Source organism: Triticum aestivum, chromosome 6D (genome assembly GCF_018294505.1).
Source record: "Triticum aestivum cultivar Chinese Spring chromosome 6D, IWGSC CS RefSeq v2.1, whole genome shotgun sequence".
Taxonomy (NCBI): domain Eukaryota; kingdom Viridiplantae; phylum Streptophyta; class Magnoliopsida; order Poales; family Poaceae; genus Triticum; species Triticum aestivum.
In genome coordinates, this window is record NC_057811.1 from 480317597 (window position 1) to 480335016 (window position 17420).

The following is a 17420-nucleotide window of genomic DNA, read 5'->3' on the forward strand; positions in this document are numbered from 1 at the left end:
CTTGGGGGCTAGCGTGGTAAAGGTAACTATACAGTAAGTAAGAGGACAGAAGGATAATACCTCAGATTTCTGCTGGATCTGGTTCACCATGGCAATCTCTGCGTCCCGGCTCTTGTGCACCTGGCTGACGAAGCCGGAGACGATCTCGCTGATGTTCAAGTTGGTGTAGTCAGTGAGGTCCAGGTTGACCCGGCGGGGCTGAAGCAACTCCCCCTTGGCGGAGCACTTGGCCAGCGCGGTAGGCCTCCCCAGCTCAATAAATTCTGTCCGGGTGATTACCACGTCCGGATCATCTGCTGGTGGAGCCGAGCTGGAGGCCTCCGGGTTAGCAGAAGCCTCTGCAGTGTCGGTTGGAGCGGTGGCTTCGGGAGCGGAGGCAGCTGGCGGTTCCTGACCTGCTGCCTCTGGCTCAGGCAGATCCGGTTCTTCGACCGGCTTGTTTTTCTTCGCCCTCTTGGTGAGCTTGGCCTGGGCACTGAAAAGACAGAAAGGTTAAACACAACAATGTAAGTAAAGACAAGTACAATGTGAGATGGTCATCATTACCCGGGCACGGTCTTGAAAGCCGGCAGGCTTGACTGCATAGAGTCGCCAGAAGAGGGGGAAGTTTCCTGATAATTTGAGTCAGAAGAGTTGAGCGGTTGACGTATAACACCCGCCAAAGGATGAAAAGGGTACAAAGTTGAGATCACCTCGGTCCGGCGCTTCCTCGATGTGTCCGGTAAGCCGGAGGAGAGGTCGGCGTCCTTGTGGGTCTGGGTGTGCCGCCGGCTCTCATGAGTCTGTTGCTTCAAAATAAATTGAGGATCTTGATAAGCTAAAGGATGTGAAAAGCTTACTTTCCGGGTTACCCTTCGGACTTTCAGCCTTGGCAAGGGCTCCGAGTCGGAGGAGAGTGACATTACCTCTTCAACCACCGGGTTACTGGCTCTGGTGTCATCCTGTTGATGAACAAGTGTTGGTAAGGCGGACAAGAAATAAATAATAAACACAACAAAGAGCTTACAGGTTCAGGGGTTACCTCTGACTCGGAGCTGTCGCTTAATTGCATCAGCTCCGAAGCAGTTGGCTTACTTCCCTTCTTATGGGGAACGGTTTTCTTGGCGGCTTTCTTCGCCTTTCTGGCCTTCTTGGCCGCTTCGTGGTCATATTTGACCCCCCAGAACTTGTCATCAGCCTGAAAAATACAATGGTGATTTCTTGGAGATTCAGATGAAGGTTATCTGTAGACAAAGATAAAATGTTTAAATCAGTGGCTTACCGCTGGGGCTGGGTTGGTCTTGCAGAAGGGGGCTAACCCGGTCCTCCCGCAATCTGCCAGGCTCTCGTTCAAGAGAGCCTTGGTCATCTCCTCTGCAACATCCTCAGGAAGATCGTTGCGGCTGTGTCTCTGGGGGTCATCCTTTCGGCCCGTGTACTCGCACATTAAGCCGGGGCGGCGGCTTAATGGGATCACCCGCCAGGAGATCCAGACCCGAACCAGATCGATTCCGTTGAGACCATTGCCCAGAAGAGCCTTGATCTTGTTTATGGTGGGGAGCAGAGGTTGGCGCTCCGTTTGAGTCAGCTTGTCAGACAGTGGGTGTGTTGACTCCAGACGCGAAGGGCGAAAGCCGGGCAACGGACTTTCATCAGCCGGCGACGTGTCTTGGCAGTAGAACCACGTCAGATTCTAGTCTTTGGGGTGGCTTGGCGGCTCTGCGTATGGGAAAAGGCAGTCCCTCCGCCGCTAAATGGAGATGCAACCTAGCTCCAGACTTGGCCCATTCGCGCATTCATTCTGACGGTTCAAATAAAAAAGCTCTCTGAAGAGCAGCAGACTAGGTTCTTCTCCAAGGTAAACCTCGCAGAACACTTGGAAGTTGCAGATATTGGACACTGAGTTGGGTCCTATGTCCTGAGGCCGCAGATCGAAGAAATTCAGAACGTCTCTGAAAAACTTTGAGCCGGGCGGTGCGAAGCCCCGGCTCATGTGATCCGCAAAAATGACCACCTCTCTGTCTTTTGGCTGTGGTCTCTCCTCTGACGGGTCAGGGGCACGGTAGGACATGACATCCTTCTTGGGCAGGTGGCCTGACTTGACAAAATCCGCTAAAGTCTCATTGGTGACGTTGGACCTCATCCAATTGCAAGTGATGGAGGCCTTAGGAGCTTTGGGAGGCATGGTGACTGTTGGAAGCCTACGATACAGGGAAAACAAGTCCGGTTTAATAATGAGCCGGAGGAGACTTACAGTTCAAAGTTAAGGTGGCGGCTTACCTCTCCGGCTTCACCTTCGTCGGCGTCGGGATTGCCGACGACGCGAAACGCCTGCGTGACGAGTACAGCCTTTTGGTGTCCAACGCGGTCGACCTGAGGGAGCTGGCGGCGAACTCGTCGCATCGGCCACGGCCGGAGCTGCGGCGGGCCGGGCTGAAAGACTTGGCGCTCGCGGTAATGGGGGCGCGCATCGCGAAGCCACCAGAGGTGACAATGAGCGACTGGGAGGCGCCGTCGCTGTCCAGGGAGCGGTCGAGTACGCCTGCATCGACGCCTACGTCTCCTTCGAGATCGGCCGCCGGCTGCTCACCGGTAATTAGTAAGTACTACTACTACTCTACTACAACCAGACTACGTCGCCTATATATGCAACTAGCATACGAGATGAGATCTGCTGCCAATCAAGTGCGTAGTTGATCCATTGTTTTCTCCAGAAAGATAGTTCAGGCTTCGGCCCGACAGAATATTTGTCGGCTGGCGGGTGAAGGAGCTGCTTCGCTTTTCTTGCTTTCGATCCGACCCGCCACGCCAAAGACGAACGAACGAATCCCCTTTGTTCTTCTTCTCTTTCCACTAGTTGGATGTCCGTGCGTTGCCACTGAACAAAACAATTTGTGAAGGCAATAAGCCATTAAATAGTTTTTCTATGACAAGCGCAAATGCTCAAACTGTCTCTGGCTACATGCATCATGTCATCTTCTGTTAAACTCCGCCAAATCTTTGGTTCTCCGCATCAATGGTTATATGGACCATTTAGTCTGTGGTACAGGTAATAGACCAAACTATAGTGACATAGTCCCTCCGTTTCAAATTACTCGTCGTGGTTTTAGTTCACATTTGAACTAAAACCACGACGAGTAATTTGGAACGGAGGGAGTACAACGTGGTTAATAAAAGTGTGACCGCGACACTAAAGACCTAACGTTAATACGGATAATGAAGGTTTAGACATTCGGCGGCAACGTCTATTACTACCCTTTGAGATTTGGTAACAGGTGCCATGATCAATCAAAATTTCGAAATCATGCCTAGGTTCTTCCCATCAGTGTTGCTCAAACCACGAATGATTAATTACTTCCTGTTGCGTTACTTGGCGTGAGAAAAGGACACCATTATTTACTTAATTACTTTCATTAAATGGTTGCACTGCATCATGTCCATCAATCAAATATAAGACAATACCATGCAGCTTACCAAAGAGCCATTTATTAGTTCACAAGAAGATATCTGACAGAGATTAAGCTTAGTTATATGCAACAAAGATCACTAAACGAAATGAGTCACTGATACTATCCGACAAAATAAATAAACAAAATAAACAAATTGCATCGCAGAATCCAGAGACGGGAAATCAACAACTTACAAGTTCATCTCAAATAGATTTGCTTTCCTCTCCGACAGAACTATCTATTAACATAAGCAGGAGCATCAGCGGTGTTGTCATGCATACGACTCTCTTCTCACGCCCACCCCACGAGCTTGCCCGAACGTTGCTCTAGTACATCTTATAGCCACACCAACCTTGCTGTATCCACTAGCAACCATAACCTCTTTTTTTAGTAACACCAGCAACCACAACCATGCTGCTGAATGGAGGAATGTAGTAGGGCAAGGTCGCAAGGACAGCATGTTGATCCCCGACGTGACGATGGCGTCCCTGAAATAATGATGGGTGTCCTACAGGTGCTTCTGCCTATCAGAACCGAGCATAGCGACTTCATGTTGTCACACGTCGGTATCCTCCGTTGTGTGAAGGAAGTTGGCCATATGGAGAAGCTGGGCGTTCAAGGCCATGCCGCAACAGGAGGGCCGCGTCCCTGCCTCCGACGCCATGGAAGGTCACCCATCTCTCTCTCTCCAAAGGATTTTTTTTTTCTTTCTGCAAAGAGATTTGAACTGGAGACTTTAATTCAAAAACGAGGAAAAAAAGTGAAAGATAATAGGTCTTGATGCAGGGTTTTGCTCCTGCCATGATCATGTGCCGGTTCACTTTGCAATTGCCATGGTTTACTGTTGCTTGCATACTGCGTAGCTCTGTTGACTGGCTCTTATCGATCTTGCATTCGGTTGATTAGCACCGTTCCCTGTTTTACTACTGTGGCAGCATACCTCGTGGGTTAGCTGTCAATTAGAAGCACCATTCCCATGCGGGTTCAAGGGCATGCCGGGAGAGGAGGGCAACGATGCAGAAACCATCATCTGTCAAGTGTTTTAGTGGGCTGTAGCATCATCTTGCTTGTCTCATTCGAGATGATAGGCTAAGGTGTCTAACTTATATGTGTCCTAATGAGAGAGATACATGCCCGCCATGTTGAACGATTTGCTGGCAGAAAACTACACCAGCATAAAAGTTGACTTATTTCAACAAGTTAGGTTCGCTTGTAGTTGTTTTTTGATGTTATGGTGTCTTAATGTCTTTTGGCACTTTGAAGTTAATTAAGTTTGTATATACTCCCTCCGTCCGAAAATACTTAACCCAGTATTTATTGGACAATATAACTGGCTGCTGAATACGCGCGGCTATCCTGCTAATACTGGCAACCAAAGACATGAGGTTCTTCATACCAGCATAATCATTCTCCCAGTATTGGAAACATACTTTTGTAATAACATGAATGTCTTTAATCTCTGTGTACCTTCCTATTTGCTCTGTCAGCTCATTAGCCGCTGCAAATATTTCTTAGCTATTAGATCCTCTTTCTTCATGGTAGAACTCCAAGACAGATGATAGCTCTTGCTTGTCTTCATGAAAAAGTGCAGAAGCCTGTATCAATGAAGAGTAGGTCGGTACCAGCAGAAGATAGTAAATAGTGTTTTTGTTAGCCACCGCACTCACACTGTTCGTTCGGAAAGTAAGTCCTCCTAAAGATTGTTCTCCCCAACCCAAGTTCAAGACGACCTACCTAAGAGTACAAAAGATGGACAACCAAAAAGCGAGTAACGAGTAAGAGAGCGGCGGGTGACTAGCCCTACCCTCCGTCTTCCTTAGAAAGATAGGTTGGTACCTCTGCCTGTGAAAAGAAGAGAGAGACCACTTTAAGAAAGGTTGTCCACAAAAGAAGTTGCTCAAGCAAAGACTGTTCGTAAGTTCGTTACCAAAAGCAGAGTGAAAGGGGTTAGTAGCTAAAGGATAATAAAGAACTTTCGAAGGAAAGCGAGACAAAGGCGTATACTGTGTTCCGATAGCTGGTAACCAATACGCGGCCCCTATTGATTCTTACATAAATCCTGTGAAAAGAAGTGTTCTCTTTCTCCAGCGAAAAGAACAGTCTCGTAGGAAGATCAAAATACTTACTATATGTGCGTTTATGTATCAACTCTTATATAGTCTAGTTTTCCCGCCCTATCTAGAGAAGGAATCAATTCCCCTTTTTGAATGTACAAAAATTGGTAGAGCTCAGCATGTCTGGAAGCACGGGAGAACGCTCTTCTGCTTATATTATTACCAGTATTCGATACTGGGTTATTCATAGCATTACTATACCTTCCTTATTCATTGCGGGTTGGTTATTCGTCAGCCTGGCTTTCACTTGGAAAAATAGGAGATTTAGTTCCACGCTTTGATTGGTAGCAGAAGGGAGGGCGCGTTGCCAGCCTTCATTTTTCTTGGATATTCAACACTAAATGAAATGCAAATGCATATGAGAGAACTTCAAACTACTTTACTTATTTGCAACAGCAAGCTAAATAATAGAATAAATAAGCAAGGAAGGAAAGAAAGAATAGGGTTGTCGCTGATACGCTGTTTGGATTAGATGTCGCAATATCGGTTGTAGTATTTCCGCTCTTTCTATAAGCTAAGAGAGATGTCGCATAATCGGTTGTTCATGATCTTATAATTCATGGACCAAAGTCGCAAATCGCTTGTTCTCATTCAAGCATGAGTTCGTTCAAAGTCGGCAAGGGGAATCAGAGAAAGGGCTGTTTAGTCAACAATCATGACCATGGGAACATTTGTTCGCTTTCTAGGTACCCCCGGATCTACTAGTCATCGCCTTTGAGCTGGGAAAAGCATTTACCCTGAGTCGGCTATTCCTGATTCAGAAAGGAAAGGTATGTGGGTAGACATTGAGTTAGAGATTGAATGAAGGGGCACACTAGAGAAAAGCAAGGACAAGTAGCTAGTTGACTAACGCTTTCGAGCACGTACGCTGGCGCTCTTTGATAGAGCATTATCTACAACCCTGAAGCGAACTATGAAAAAGAAATCTAGCAGTCTCTTCCAGCAATGAATTGTAGCAAGGCTTGGTCTCGAAAGGTATAGATACCACCAGAAGCTTGGAAAGAAGAAGGAATGTCGACCTACCGCTCCATGGGCTTTGAACCTTGCTTTTCTGTAAAATTCTCAGACGCTATAGCTGTGTAAAAACAGTACTCGATTTCTCACTAGAAAAAACAACAGTCTTTATTGTTGTGTGCATATTAGTCACTGATTATAGCTTTGAATAGGACAAACTACTTTAGTAACTCTTGACTATTGCTTGAAACAAGCGTTGAAGCAATGGAAAGAAGCGAACGGTTAAGCTAATGCAGCAAGAAAAGGGATGCAGCAAGTGTCCAAAAATCGGATATGCCCGGTGAAAATTATAAACAAGGCTGAGGAAGGATTTCGTACTGCCACAATGCTCTTGATAGAAGGAAGCATGAATACCGAAGGCCTACCTAGTTGAAATAGGAACAGCTATGGAAGTCCTCGGCCAAACGAATATTTCACGGAAAGCCGACAAGGGATTTTCTTAATAACTTGGCGCTTTGATTCTTTGGAACAACTCGATGAATATAGTAGATCTTTTTAGGAGGCCTTCCATGACCATAGATCGAACCTATCCCATTTTGACTGTACGATGGTTAGCTGTTCACGGATTAGCTGTACTGGAATGACAACACATATGAGAATCTGTACACGATACAGAATAATGACACGACACGCAATCTTATGATTACAGTATGGCCTTCATCTTTGACAGCAATCATGACAGGCCGCGGTATTAGCGTTAGAGAAAGGAAAGGACTCGAGGTCCATCCACCTACAACTAATAAAGCTCCGCCTTTGGGGACTACTACAACAGATAGGCATTTGAAGGACCAAACCACCTACTGAGGACTTTGACACCCAGCCCTTAAGAAGCAGAATCTACAACTTTGGGATACGTATTTACAGACTGCAAAAGATAGATACAATGTTGTTACCCACCATGCATGCAAATCTTAGTTCTATGGACTACTAGTACCAGGAACGTCATCTACTACTGCGAAACTCCCGGGGGACGCTTTTCTAACTGGTTTAGCCTCTAGAGTGGGGAGGAAGAACACCCTCTAGACCAGGATAACTTACTAATTCAATTGACAAAGCATCCTATTTGCTAGATTTCTAGTCGTTAGCTCTTAGTGAAGACGAATTGCTATCATCTGCGGGCAGCCCTCATTATTGAATTTATCCACCTTCGATGCAACCAAATTCACTATTGACTTACGAGTTTATGCATGCTTCATTCCTATATCAGCATGTATTATCCGTAGGCTGGTTGTGAGACATCTTCCTCTTAGTGCTACAAATGGCTTCTTCCTTAGTTCTTTATAGCTCTTTCACCTCTTTTAGACTCTTTGCAATGTTTAGTGCGGGGAACTCTACACTATTGTACTCAGATGCTATTCCTTCAAGAAAGTATCGGAAAGCAAAAAGGGACTCGTTCACCGTATCGCGTCCAATACAGCTATGCCACAAGTTGACCTAACCAACTGGTAAACAAAACCCAAGTTAACGGACTGACCTAGGAATAGGATGAATAGAACCATTGAATCATCACCCAATGGAGCAGAGAGCCTTCCTTTAAGAAAGAAATAACTCCCTACAACGACCGTGTTTCGAAACTCGATTCATTATCATACGATAAATTGCATGACAAGAACCTTCATTCCTACAGAGATGTTGAAGCTAAGTTTCAAGACCTAGTACGGGCAAAGAGCAGTTCAAAACCGAAAGGATCAAAGAAAAGGGAATATCACGAAGGTAAGCACATTCTATTTTTCTTAATTGACAAAGCAAAGGGAGTTATCAACCCTTTTTTCCGAAACCCTATAACGGCTAGTTCCCAATGCTCGGCTTCCTACCTCCTCTAACAAAATCAAAGGTAATATCCTCCGTTTTCCAAGAAGATAAGTTCTACGGCAAAGGATGTCAACGGAACAGTTTCGGCAAAGGCAAAGCCCGGGAGAAATCCAATAGCGTATGGCGATAATGTCATCCCCACCGAATCCTCATCTTCAAAGCATTTTCTTGCAAGGGCCTATCGCGAAAGAACTCAAGCCAATACTTTTTCATTTTCATGTAGTAGATCCTAGGAAACATACGTACGAGATATTTACAGCCCTTCTTCGGCAAGGGTATCCGGTAAAAGGAGGACGGTTCCTAATCTTTTGATCGGCAAAGGGTTCGATGCATTAGTTTTCGACTATGAACGAGTCAATCAGCTAGATCTACTTGCGGCAAATGGCACCTTCCTTTCCCAGCCAATGGTACGTAAGGCAATGGTTGTTATTGAAGTTCAGATCAGGGAATACCCTAGGTTTTGGCTTTTTCCACGGTTCCGTAACGGTAGGTTTCGGCTCCTCGCTACATCCCTTCCGCTCCTACTAAGGACGCTGCTGAACCGATAGAATTTGCCGAGCGAGCACTACCATAACTTATGGTATCTGACTAGTGTGAAGCATTAGCCATCCAGGGAATGAAACTATGCGACTACCTGCGCTGTCACACGGCTCCATTTATCGAAGAAAGGGATAAGACTGCTGCCATTAAGGCAATGAAATTGACGAGGAAGAGTCAGGAGTTTGGCTGCGCCAAAGCAGAGGAACGGAGGGAAGCAGCCGCCGCTGCACGGGTCCTGCGCATTATCAAAACCAGGCAATGTAGTCAATGAACAAAAGTTTCGTTTACCACTGGGGTTCTTCATATGCACAGTCAGATCAGGTAACGTCCAGAGGTGTTAATACAAAGCAAGAATTGGATTCTAAGTATTGCCATTTCGTGTTCAGAAGTCTGAAGCACATCATTTGCGGGAAGCAGCGAGGAAGAAAAGCGTACCGTATTAACGGTAGTGCAGAATGATCTCCGTCACGATATCGTACGTATCTCCAGAGTACGAACGTACGGTATACAACCGAGTTGCCCGACGTCGGACACAACAAACTTTCGAGCACCCTGTTCATTTAGCCTCTTAATCGATGGAAAGAAAATAGAGGTCTGCAGCAAACAAGAGCAAGCGACACTAAACTACAGTAGTGAGAAATTGGCGGAACCTTCTGATAAAATGACAGATTGGAAACCAACACCAACACGTCCAGAAAGTCTGAAGGATAAGGCTTCTCTCATCCAAAGAACGGTACTGAAGGCGAAAGATACTCCAAAATATGTCATTGGATCCAGCTGCAACAATGAAGAGCGCCGTCTTGAAGAAATCACTTGCTGCTTCCTCCACCATGTTCTCCAGTATCTGGTCTTTTCGAAGTAGCTTATTAGCTGATAAGCACTAGCTGAGGCATCTAGCTGATGAGGTAATCTCTGCATATAATACCAACCAAGTTGGTTGTTGTTACTACATGCTGCGAGCATTTGGGAAAATGACAGAAACAGAAAATGGGTTTCTAGCTGCATAAGCACAATTATACAGAAAGCAGTCTCCTTTATTCGTATCTAGGGAAAGGGTTGGTTCTCCAAATTCTCTTTAAAGAATGTTAAAGTAGTACTGTAATTTTCTGGTGAAATGGAAAGTGGTTGCTACCATATTGTTTGTAGTGATTACATCATAATCCTCATCTTCAAAGCAAGGCTATCCACCAGGGCTTCCAATGCTAGGCTAACCTCGGCAAAGAACCCAAGGGATTTGCAAATTCTTGAATCGATAGACTTTCGTACAACGGCAAACAAACAGACGCGATAGAGGGTTTTACGCTACTTCACAGTCAGCAGCAAGAGTGGATGGTATAACTCTAGCCAGCAGGCGGGAGGTAACGAAGCTCTTTCCTGATCTTGAGCTAGAATCCCTGACGTTGGTTGATTTAGCTGTGGTGTAGCTTAGGATCTTAAAGCTATGCAGCTGGGTTGATCCCTATCGATGGAATGGAGCTTATCAACTCATGAATAGCATGGATCGCCTTCTACTATACCGGGCTAAGGTGCAACAATGGAAGCATACCATGGATAATCCAGAGATACATCCTACCTATGCCGAGAGCACAAAGATCAATCTAAGTAAACAGGTCTAGTTAAAGCCCACTGGAGTAAGGAAAATACAATAGGTTGCTTTTTTCCCACCATACCTGGCAATGATTGGTATCCCTTGATATGTTAACACAAACTAACCAGTTGTCCCTTCCCCTAGAGGGGTTTCCTATATGGATTCGTTCCCCTGAGCATCTTCCATGAATTGACGTATATGAGCGTAGTTATCAGGTACGCCGGGAGCTGGATTCTATCCCCGGGGATAGTGATTGATGGCATAGAGTTTTGATAGAAAACTCGTATCAAAATCATACCAAAAGAAAGTCCCGATTCGTGGAACGGAATACAGGTCCATGATAGAACACAGACCGGTAAGAGAAAGGAAAGTAAGCATAGTCTTCATTGAACCAGAACTGGAAGATTGACTCGGGGAAACAAGAAATCCTTAATGCCGTGGGAAATCCATTGAGTATCCAAGGAAAAGGCAAGCTCAAGGTATTCTCCCCAATCTTTCCCTTTCGGTCAGACAGCACTGGTCAATAGGATCGGGTGGGCTGGGCACATAGCCGGAGATAAGAAATGGCAACAAGGCTCAACAGAGCAGAGAGACAAGAATACCTATATAGAGACATGAGAAAGAATAAGCCAAGGACCAAACCAGAATTCCGCATCCGGTGAAAGCTAAAGTCACATAGGGAAGGGAGTTTCTGCAGATGGAGAAAAGGGAGATATCACACTGTGTGTGATAGGTTATTAGCTCGAGGATTGGAGAGGAGGGAGAGGTGGAATAAAAATCTTGGGATGGATTTTGGAGTCTTTGTGCGAGCCGTATGCGATGAGAGTCGCACGTACGGTAAGGAGGGGGTTCGCGTCTATACGTGTAGTGTGGTGGTTGGGCCTACCCACCCTATTTGTTCCATGATCTATGGGTCTACTGGAGCTACCCACTTCGATCAATTAGCCAAGATTTTGACCGGATACGAAATCACTGGTGCTCGATCTAGTGGTATCTTTATGGGGATTATTTTTATCGCTGTAGGATTCCTATTAAAGATTACTGCAGTTCCTTTTCGGGCGGCTGTAGGACGGACGGCCCCCTATAGGTAGTAGGGTAGGGTGGGTGGTACCGCTCAGATAGCGGCCAATCCTCCTAACTGCGCGCGGGCCGGGCTTAGAGCGCGTGAGACTCATCACTACCTCGTAAGGGCGTTGAGACCATAGCATGTTACACAAAAGCGCCGCTTTCTCAGGAGTGTTGTCACACAGCTGCCCGACTAGAAGAGCTACTCGCTCTGTAGTGTTGTCACACAAGATAAGCACGCCGCCCGCCTGCTGGCCGGGTGAATCGAAGTTATCTTCCGGTCAACTGTCCACCCATTCAAGTGCAAAAAACACAGTGGAATCACGCAACGCACGCTGCTGGTGTGCTTCCTGCCCACGAGGAAAGAAGAGCGACAAGGTTCAGATTTGACTGTTTGCAGCATGGGAGCTGATTACCCAAAAAATCCCTGGGAAAAAAGAAAAGATATCTCGGTAACGAAAACCATAGGAGGCTGTATTGGCGAGATCCAAGGGTTCACAGCAGCCCAAGAGAAAAACTGCCTGGAAGTCCGAGGACCTTTAGTACCGTACTGAACCAGCAGCCTTCGCGCCAAGCGACGACCGCCCTTGTCCCTTTCCTTTTTGCATTCAGCCTACTTCTTAGCTTTGTTCCGTCAGTCTAAGGCAAAGCTTTAGTGGTTTGCCTACCTTACCCACTTGATGAAAGGGAACGAACTTCGTTTCCTTGGCGGCTTTATGGATGGATTCAGTCAGAAAAAACTCCTTCCTTTTGAAAAAAGTGACGCTTTGCGTCTTCGCTTCCGAGGGTTAGGGTATAGGCCGTTTCGAGCAAGCTTTCGCTTTTTCTCCCAGCTTTCTACAACTTTTGCTTTAGCTTCCAAAGGCGACCCAATGACCTTTCCGGAATTGGAAGTATTCGTCGCCCTACCCTAAGAAAGAAGTCACTATAAAACTGCTTGCCCTCCAGAAGTACCAAAGGTGCGCGGAGCCCGGTGAAAATGAATATGTTTGCTACTAAAAGAAGCCTGCCTATTGACTAATATTCGTCTTTAGAATGAAAGTAGCTATGAAGCCCAATCTACTGTCGATTCAAAAGGGGGCATAGTCATATGGGTGGGGTGTTTGTGGGGAGCTACCTTGGATATGAGGAATTCCTCCAATCTAAAAAAAAGAACAAAGAAAAAGTCCGTGACGAAGATCTTTCTTTTCTATCAATAGATAGGAATGAGTGTTCGTTATAGGGGATAGGATCCATCTGCTCTCTCTCTCTATTTTCTTTGATGCAATTTAGAGAGAAAGAGCAGTGCGAATTAGAAAAAAAAGAGAATCGGGAGATGATTCCAAAATAGATACATAGACATCTAAAGTAAAGGGATGTATATATTATTCCTATATATATCATCTATCTATGAAAAAAGTAAACAGAGTTCGTTTTTGGGTTCCCCGAAGCCCCGAATGGATTGGATCATTTCTGCTTCTGCCCATGAAATGAAGGCCTCGCCCCTTCCGAATGCTTCTCCGATCCTGAAGTTCTCGCGAAGAGAATAAGATGCAGCTCCCCCTCCCTCTGTATTTTTCCGCTTTGCTAATCTTCCCCTCTAACACGGGCCGGGCTTAGGCGGGCGCAGGAGGAAGAAAGAAAGTCGAAGTGCGTCTTCTCCTTTGTCCTTTTTTCAGTGCAACACAGGAAAGCACCCTCTTTTTGTAATCCCTGCAGCTTCCCAGAGGCTTGCTTTTTTTATTGAACGCATGGCGTAGCTAGGACCCCTCCAATCATGTTTGAGCCTATGTTCACCCGGGGCCAAAAAAGGAGAATTCCGGAATGCCTGCCGACGTTCAGATAAGGTGCATATCCCTTACCACTAAAGGAAAGGCTCGACGAAGGGGGGGATATTAGCTGGGTAAGGAAAACGCTTTCGGAGATTGAGATGTCGATTTGTTTTTCATCAAAAAGGAAGAAGGCCGAGGGGATAGCAGCCTTCCTTCGGGCTTTGCCTGCCGACGTTCTAATAAAGAATTTCGGCTCAGCCCGGGAAAGCGCTGGCAACAACATAAAGAAAGGGGTCCATGTAGCTGCTGCGCCCGCCCACTGAGCAGCAGGTTCGGCATCTACTACAAAAGAGAGAATCCACTTCAGATAACCACGTCTCTGCTAGGCAGCGTGTGGAATGGCCGAGAGCGGACCAAATGGATATATAATCCAAGCCGAGAGTGGAGTTACGTGAACAGCCGTTTGATGGAGAACAACTTTCACGTTCGGTTCAGAGAGCACTTTTTTCGTTGAGAATAAGTCCTTCCCTTTTGTGTGAATTCCCCAGCGGCGAATTAACAACTTGTGGGGCCCTATCTATTCAATCTCTCGAGCCCCAAGAAAACCCCCCTCTCCCTCGGACTCAATCTCTCTTTTGACTCTATATATGTGGGCACCTGATATCTATGAGGGTTCACCCACCCCGGTGACAGCATTCCTTTCTATTGCGCCTAAAATCTCTATTTCTGCAAATATGTCACGTGTTTCTATTGTTGCTTCCTATGGGGGTACATTACAACAAATCTTCTTTTTCTGCAGCATTGCTTCTATGATCTTAGAAGCACTGGCCTCCATGGCCCAAACGAAAGTCAAAAGACCTCTAGCTCATAGTTCGATTGGACATGTAGGTTATATTCGTACTGGTTTCTCATGTGGAACCATAGAAGGAATTCAATCACTACTAATTGGTATATTTATTTATGCATCAATGATGATAGATGCATTCGCCATAGTTCCAGCATTACGGCAAACCCGTGTCAAATATATAGCGGATTTGGGCGCTCTAGCCAAAACGAATCCTATTTCGGCTATGACCTTCTCCATCACAATGTTCTCATACGCAGGAATACCCCCGTTAGCCGGCTTTTGTAGCAAATTCTATTTTTTCTTCGCCGCTTTGGGTTGTGGGGCTTACTTCCTAGCCCCAGTGGGAGTAGTGACTAGCGTTATAGGTCGTTGGGCGGCCGGAAGGTTGCCATGAGTAAGGTTGGGAGACCGAAGGAAGTTTTCCGTGCACCGGACACGTAGCTTACCGAATCAGTTGCAACACAGATGGGAATGCATGCTACGAAAGACAGGGTCTAGTCTGATACATCAACTGTCGACTCCATATCCTTGTACGAGTCCACAATCACTACACGAGATGAACCTGGGTTTGGTGAATGGAAGTTGGCCTTAGGTGTAATAGGACTCCCAGTTACTGCGCGCGATCGTATACTGAGGTGCTCCCCGTCGGTTGTTGGAACGACGCGAGCCGGGCCGGGCCTCGATTCCTTTCAAAAAGATGAAGGGACAGAGGTGACTAATTCCCCATCTCATTTGGGGCAGAAAACGAATCGACATCTCGATGTGATACAGCCCTTTCCATTTTCGTTGGGAAAGGACGGCGAAGTCCATCCGAACCCTCCAATGAAGAAATAAGAGGAGAGCAAAGCGCCAATGGCGCGTGAAGCGCATGCGGAAGGGGCACGGAGAAATAAAGAAGTGTGGGGGAGAAGCAGCCGAGCTCATTCCCTTCGCTTCCTGGGCCCAAAGCAGTGCTTTGTTTCCTGGCCAAATCAAGGATTTGGGGCTGATTGCAAAAGATATCTGAATAGAAAGATAGGTCCATCCATCTATCCAGATATCTAAAAAAGAATCGATTTCGATTTCATGAAACCTTTGATTCAAAGAACTGCGCTTAGCCCCCCCGCTCATGAAACGGCTCTGCTGCAATGGATGGCAGAGGGTCCGTAGTACCCGAAGCACTGGAGTGATCCCGTAGCCGGGAAGGGGCCTAGAAGTGCCTACTACTACACCACACTACACTTGGCTCTACACATTTACAGAGCTTACCCCTGTCCAGTGTCTGGCAGAACGTTGGGGGCTTCAATCGTCGACTCGTTATCCCCATCTCAGCCCAGGCTAACGGAGCCTGACTTATTCAGGGGAGAGAGTGGAGCCTATCGAAGCACTCTTGAGAGTAAGATCCTTGGCTCCTCTCCATACTCTACAGGGGTCTCTGCCCACATGGAAGCGGGGTAGAGATGGATAAGATCAAACACGGGAATAAGAAGCATTTGAAATGCCTTTTTGATCATTTTGATAGAGGGGGATGGATAAAGTGCGCAAAACAGACTCACATTTTTCAATTGAAAAGATGGGTTCCTTTTTCGTCTCGACAAAGAAAGAATCATCTTGAAAAAAACGCTCCTAACCCCTTCGTAGGGCCGTGTATAGTAAGTGATCCGAACCTGCCCGGAGCGAGCCCCCCTTAGAGGCAAGTGAAGTTGGTGAGCCGTATGATGGGCAACTATCTCCTGCGGTTTGGAGAGGACTCAGCTGTTAGTTAGTACCCCCTTGGTTTCGGGGTGGACCCTTTCACTCTATTTTATTATATACGCTTAGCGAAAAGAATGTTTTTTGATAGACCTAGGACATGGATTCTATATGAACCAATGGATCGTGACAAGTCGTTACTACTAGCAATGACTTCCTCTTTCATTACTTCATCCTTTCCATATCCCTCTCCCTTGTTCGATCTTACTCATCAAATGGCACTCAGTTCATATCTGTAAGTTCGTTCGATCATTGACAAGGTTCAAAGAAAGGGTGGGCCATTCACCATGAAGGCTAAAAGCGAGATAGGCTATACTGGACATTTTCGCTTACAAAGGCGAAGACAATTCCGCGTTTTTTCAGCCGATTCTCCGAAATTTAAGACAATTATCCTCACTCAAACTTCAAAAAGTCCTTTTTTGTGATGTAAATTCTGTCTGTCTCCTTTGTCCTTCATAACGCTAGTCTAGTCTCCGATTAAAGGATTGATACGGGCGTGCTTCCTTGCAGAGGGTTGTTTTAGACACCTACCCACCAGAAACTTCGCTTTGCCACCCAGGTATAACCAAAGCCTTCCACAAAGGAATATTTACTACTGGGTCCATCACGTGTCCAGATACCCGTGCATCTCTTGCCGTTTCCCCATCGGCTGAAGTTGGATCAAAGTCCCCGGACGCGAATGCTCATTATAGAAAGAACTAGGCCTACTTAGGTAAACAGGCACCCTATCACTACCGTAGTAGTTGAAATCTCTAACTTAGGTACGTTTGCCCATTACTTCTACCCATCTACGCGATTCTGAGATCCAGCCATTGGAACTGAGAGATCCCCGCTGTTTGACCTACTCAAGTAGGCTTTCTATTGAATATCCACCCGTGGTAATTGCTTGACTGGTAGAAGCACCAAGCTTTGGTACTATAGTCGTACTCGAGACCCTATTGAGCTGCTTAGTCTTCTCCTTTCTTTGATGATCTTCAACACATCTATTTGAATTCCCTGCGAGTGAAGGATTTCTCGTATGGAGAAAAACCTCTTGAGCGCTATCTGATCTTATTTTTGTATTTCAAATATATGACCTGCCTTTTTAATGGGACATCCCGGCAACAGGCCTACTCATGCATGTGGCCAAGTACTCGACCAATCCTCGAAGCGAAGGGATGAACGAATTCTCGAGGTCTGGTTCATTGAGGTCAGCATCACATGAAACCTTTAGCACTTCCGTTCGATATTGGATGGAGTATGGCTGGAAGGTCAGCCTAGCTAGTCTTGTCAATCGGCCCTGACTCGTCTTCTCCTTGGTACCTACCGCTATTGAACTTCGGTACCTATATTCTTGAAACAAGACAGACCTTCATGAAGACCTTCTATTTTGGAATAAGATCGGACATTTCCACATTGAGGTGAAATTACATATGAGGAAAATAATCCTGGACTACGAAAGCTGCCCTTGTGTGGTAGAACCAGGTCTTCCACCGGGCGGTCAGCCAAGTACTGAAGCCCCTATCTTGATATAGAATAGAAGTGAGTTCA

The 17420-nt window shown here is 46.1% G+C and overlaps 1 protein-coding gene and 1 pseudogene across 4 annotated transcripts; both read left to right on the forward strand.

Annotated features, from left to right (window-relative positions):
* Positions 1-2162: 2162 nt before the first annotated feature.
* Positions 2163-4484, forward strand: LOC123142766 (uncharacterized; annotated as a pseudogene).
* A 6799-nt stretch (positions 4485-11283) lies between these two features.
* On the forward strand, positions 11284-16168 carry LOC123146145 (NADH-ubiquinone oxidoreductase chain 2-like). Of its 4 annotated transcripts, XM_044565731.1 has the most exons (3): positions 11480-11552; positions 13958-14529; positions 15941-16168. In XM_044565731.1, the coding sequence occupies exons 1-3, from the start codon at positions 11495-11497 to the stop codon at positions 16127-16129; spliced, it is 819 nt and encodes a 272-aa protein (XP_044421666.1). In that variant the 5' UTR covers positions 11480-11494; the 3' UTR covers positions 16130-16168. The 4 variants fall into 4 exon arrangements, with proteins under 4 accessions (XP_044421667.1, XP_044421666.1, XP_044421668.1 ...); XM_044565732.1 differs by lacking the exon at positions 15941-16168 and having other exon boundaries at positions 11284-11552; positions 13958-14553; XM_044565733.1 differs by lacking the exon at positions 11480-11552 and having other exon boundaries at positions 13544-14529.
* Positions 16169-17420: the final 1252 nt, after the last annotated feature.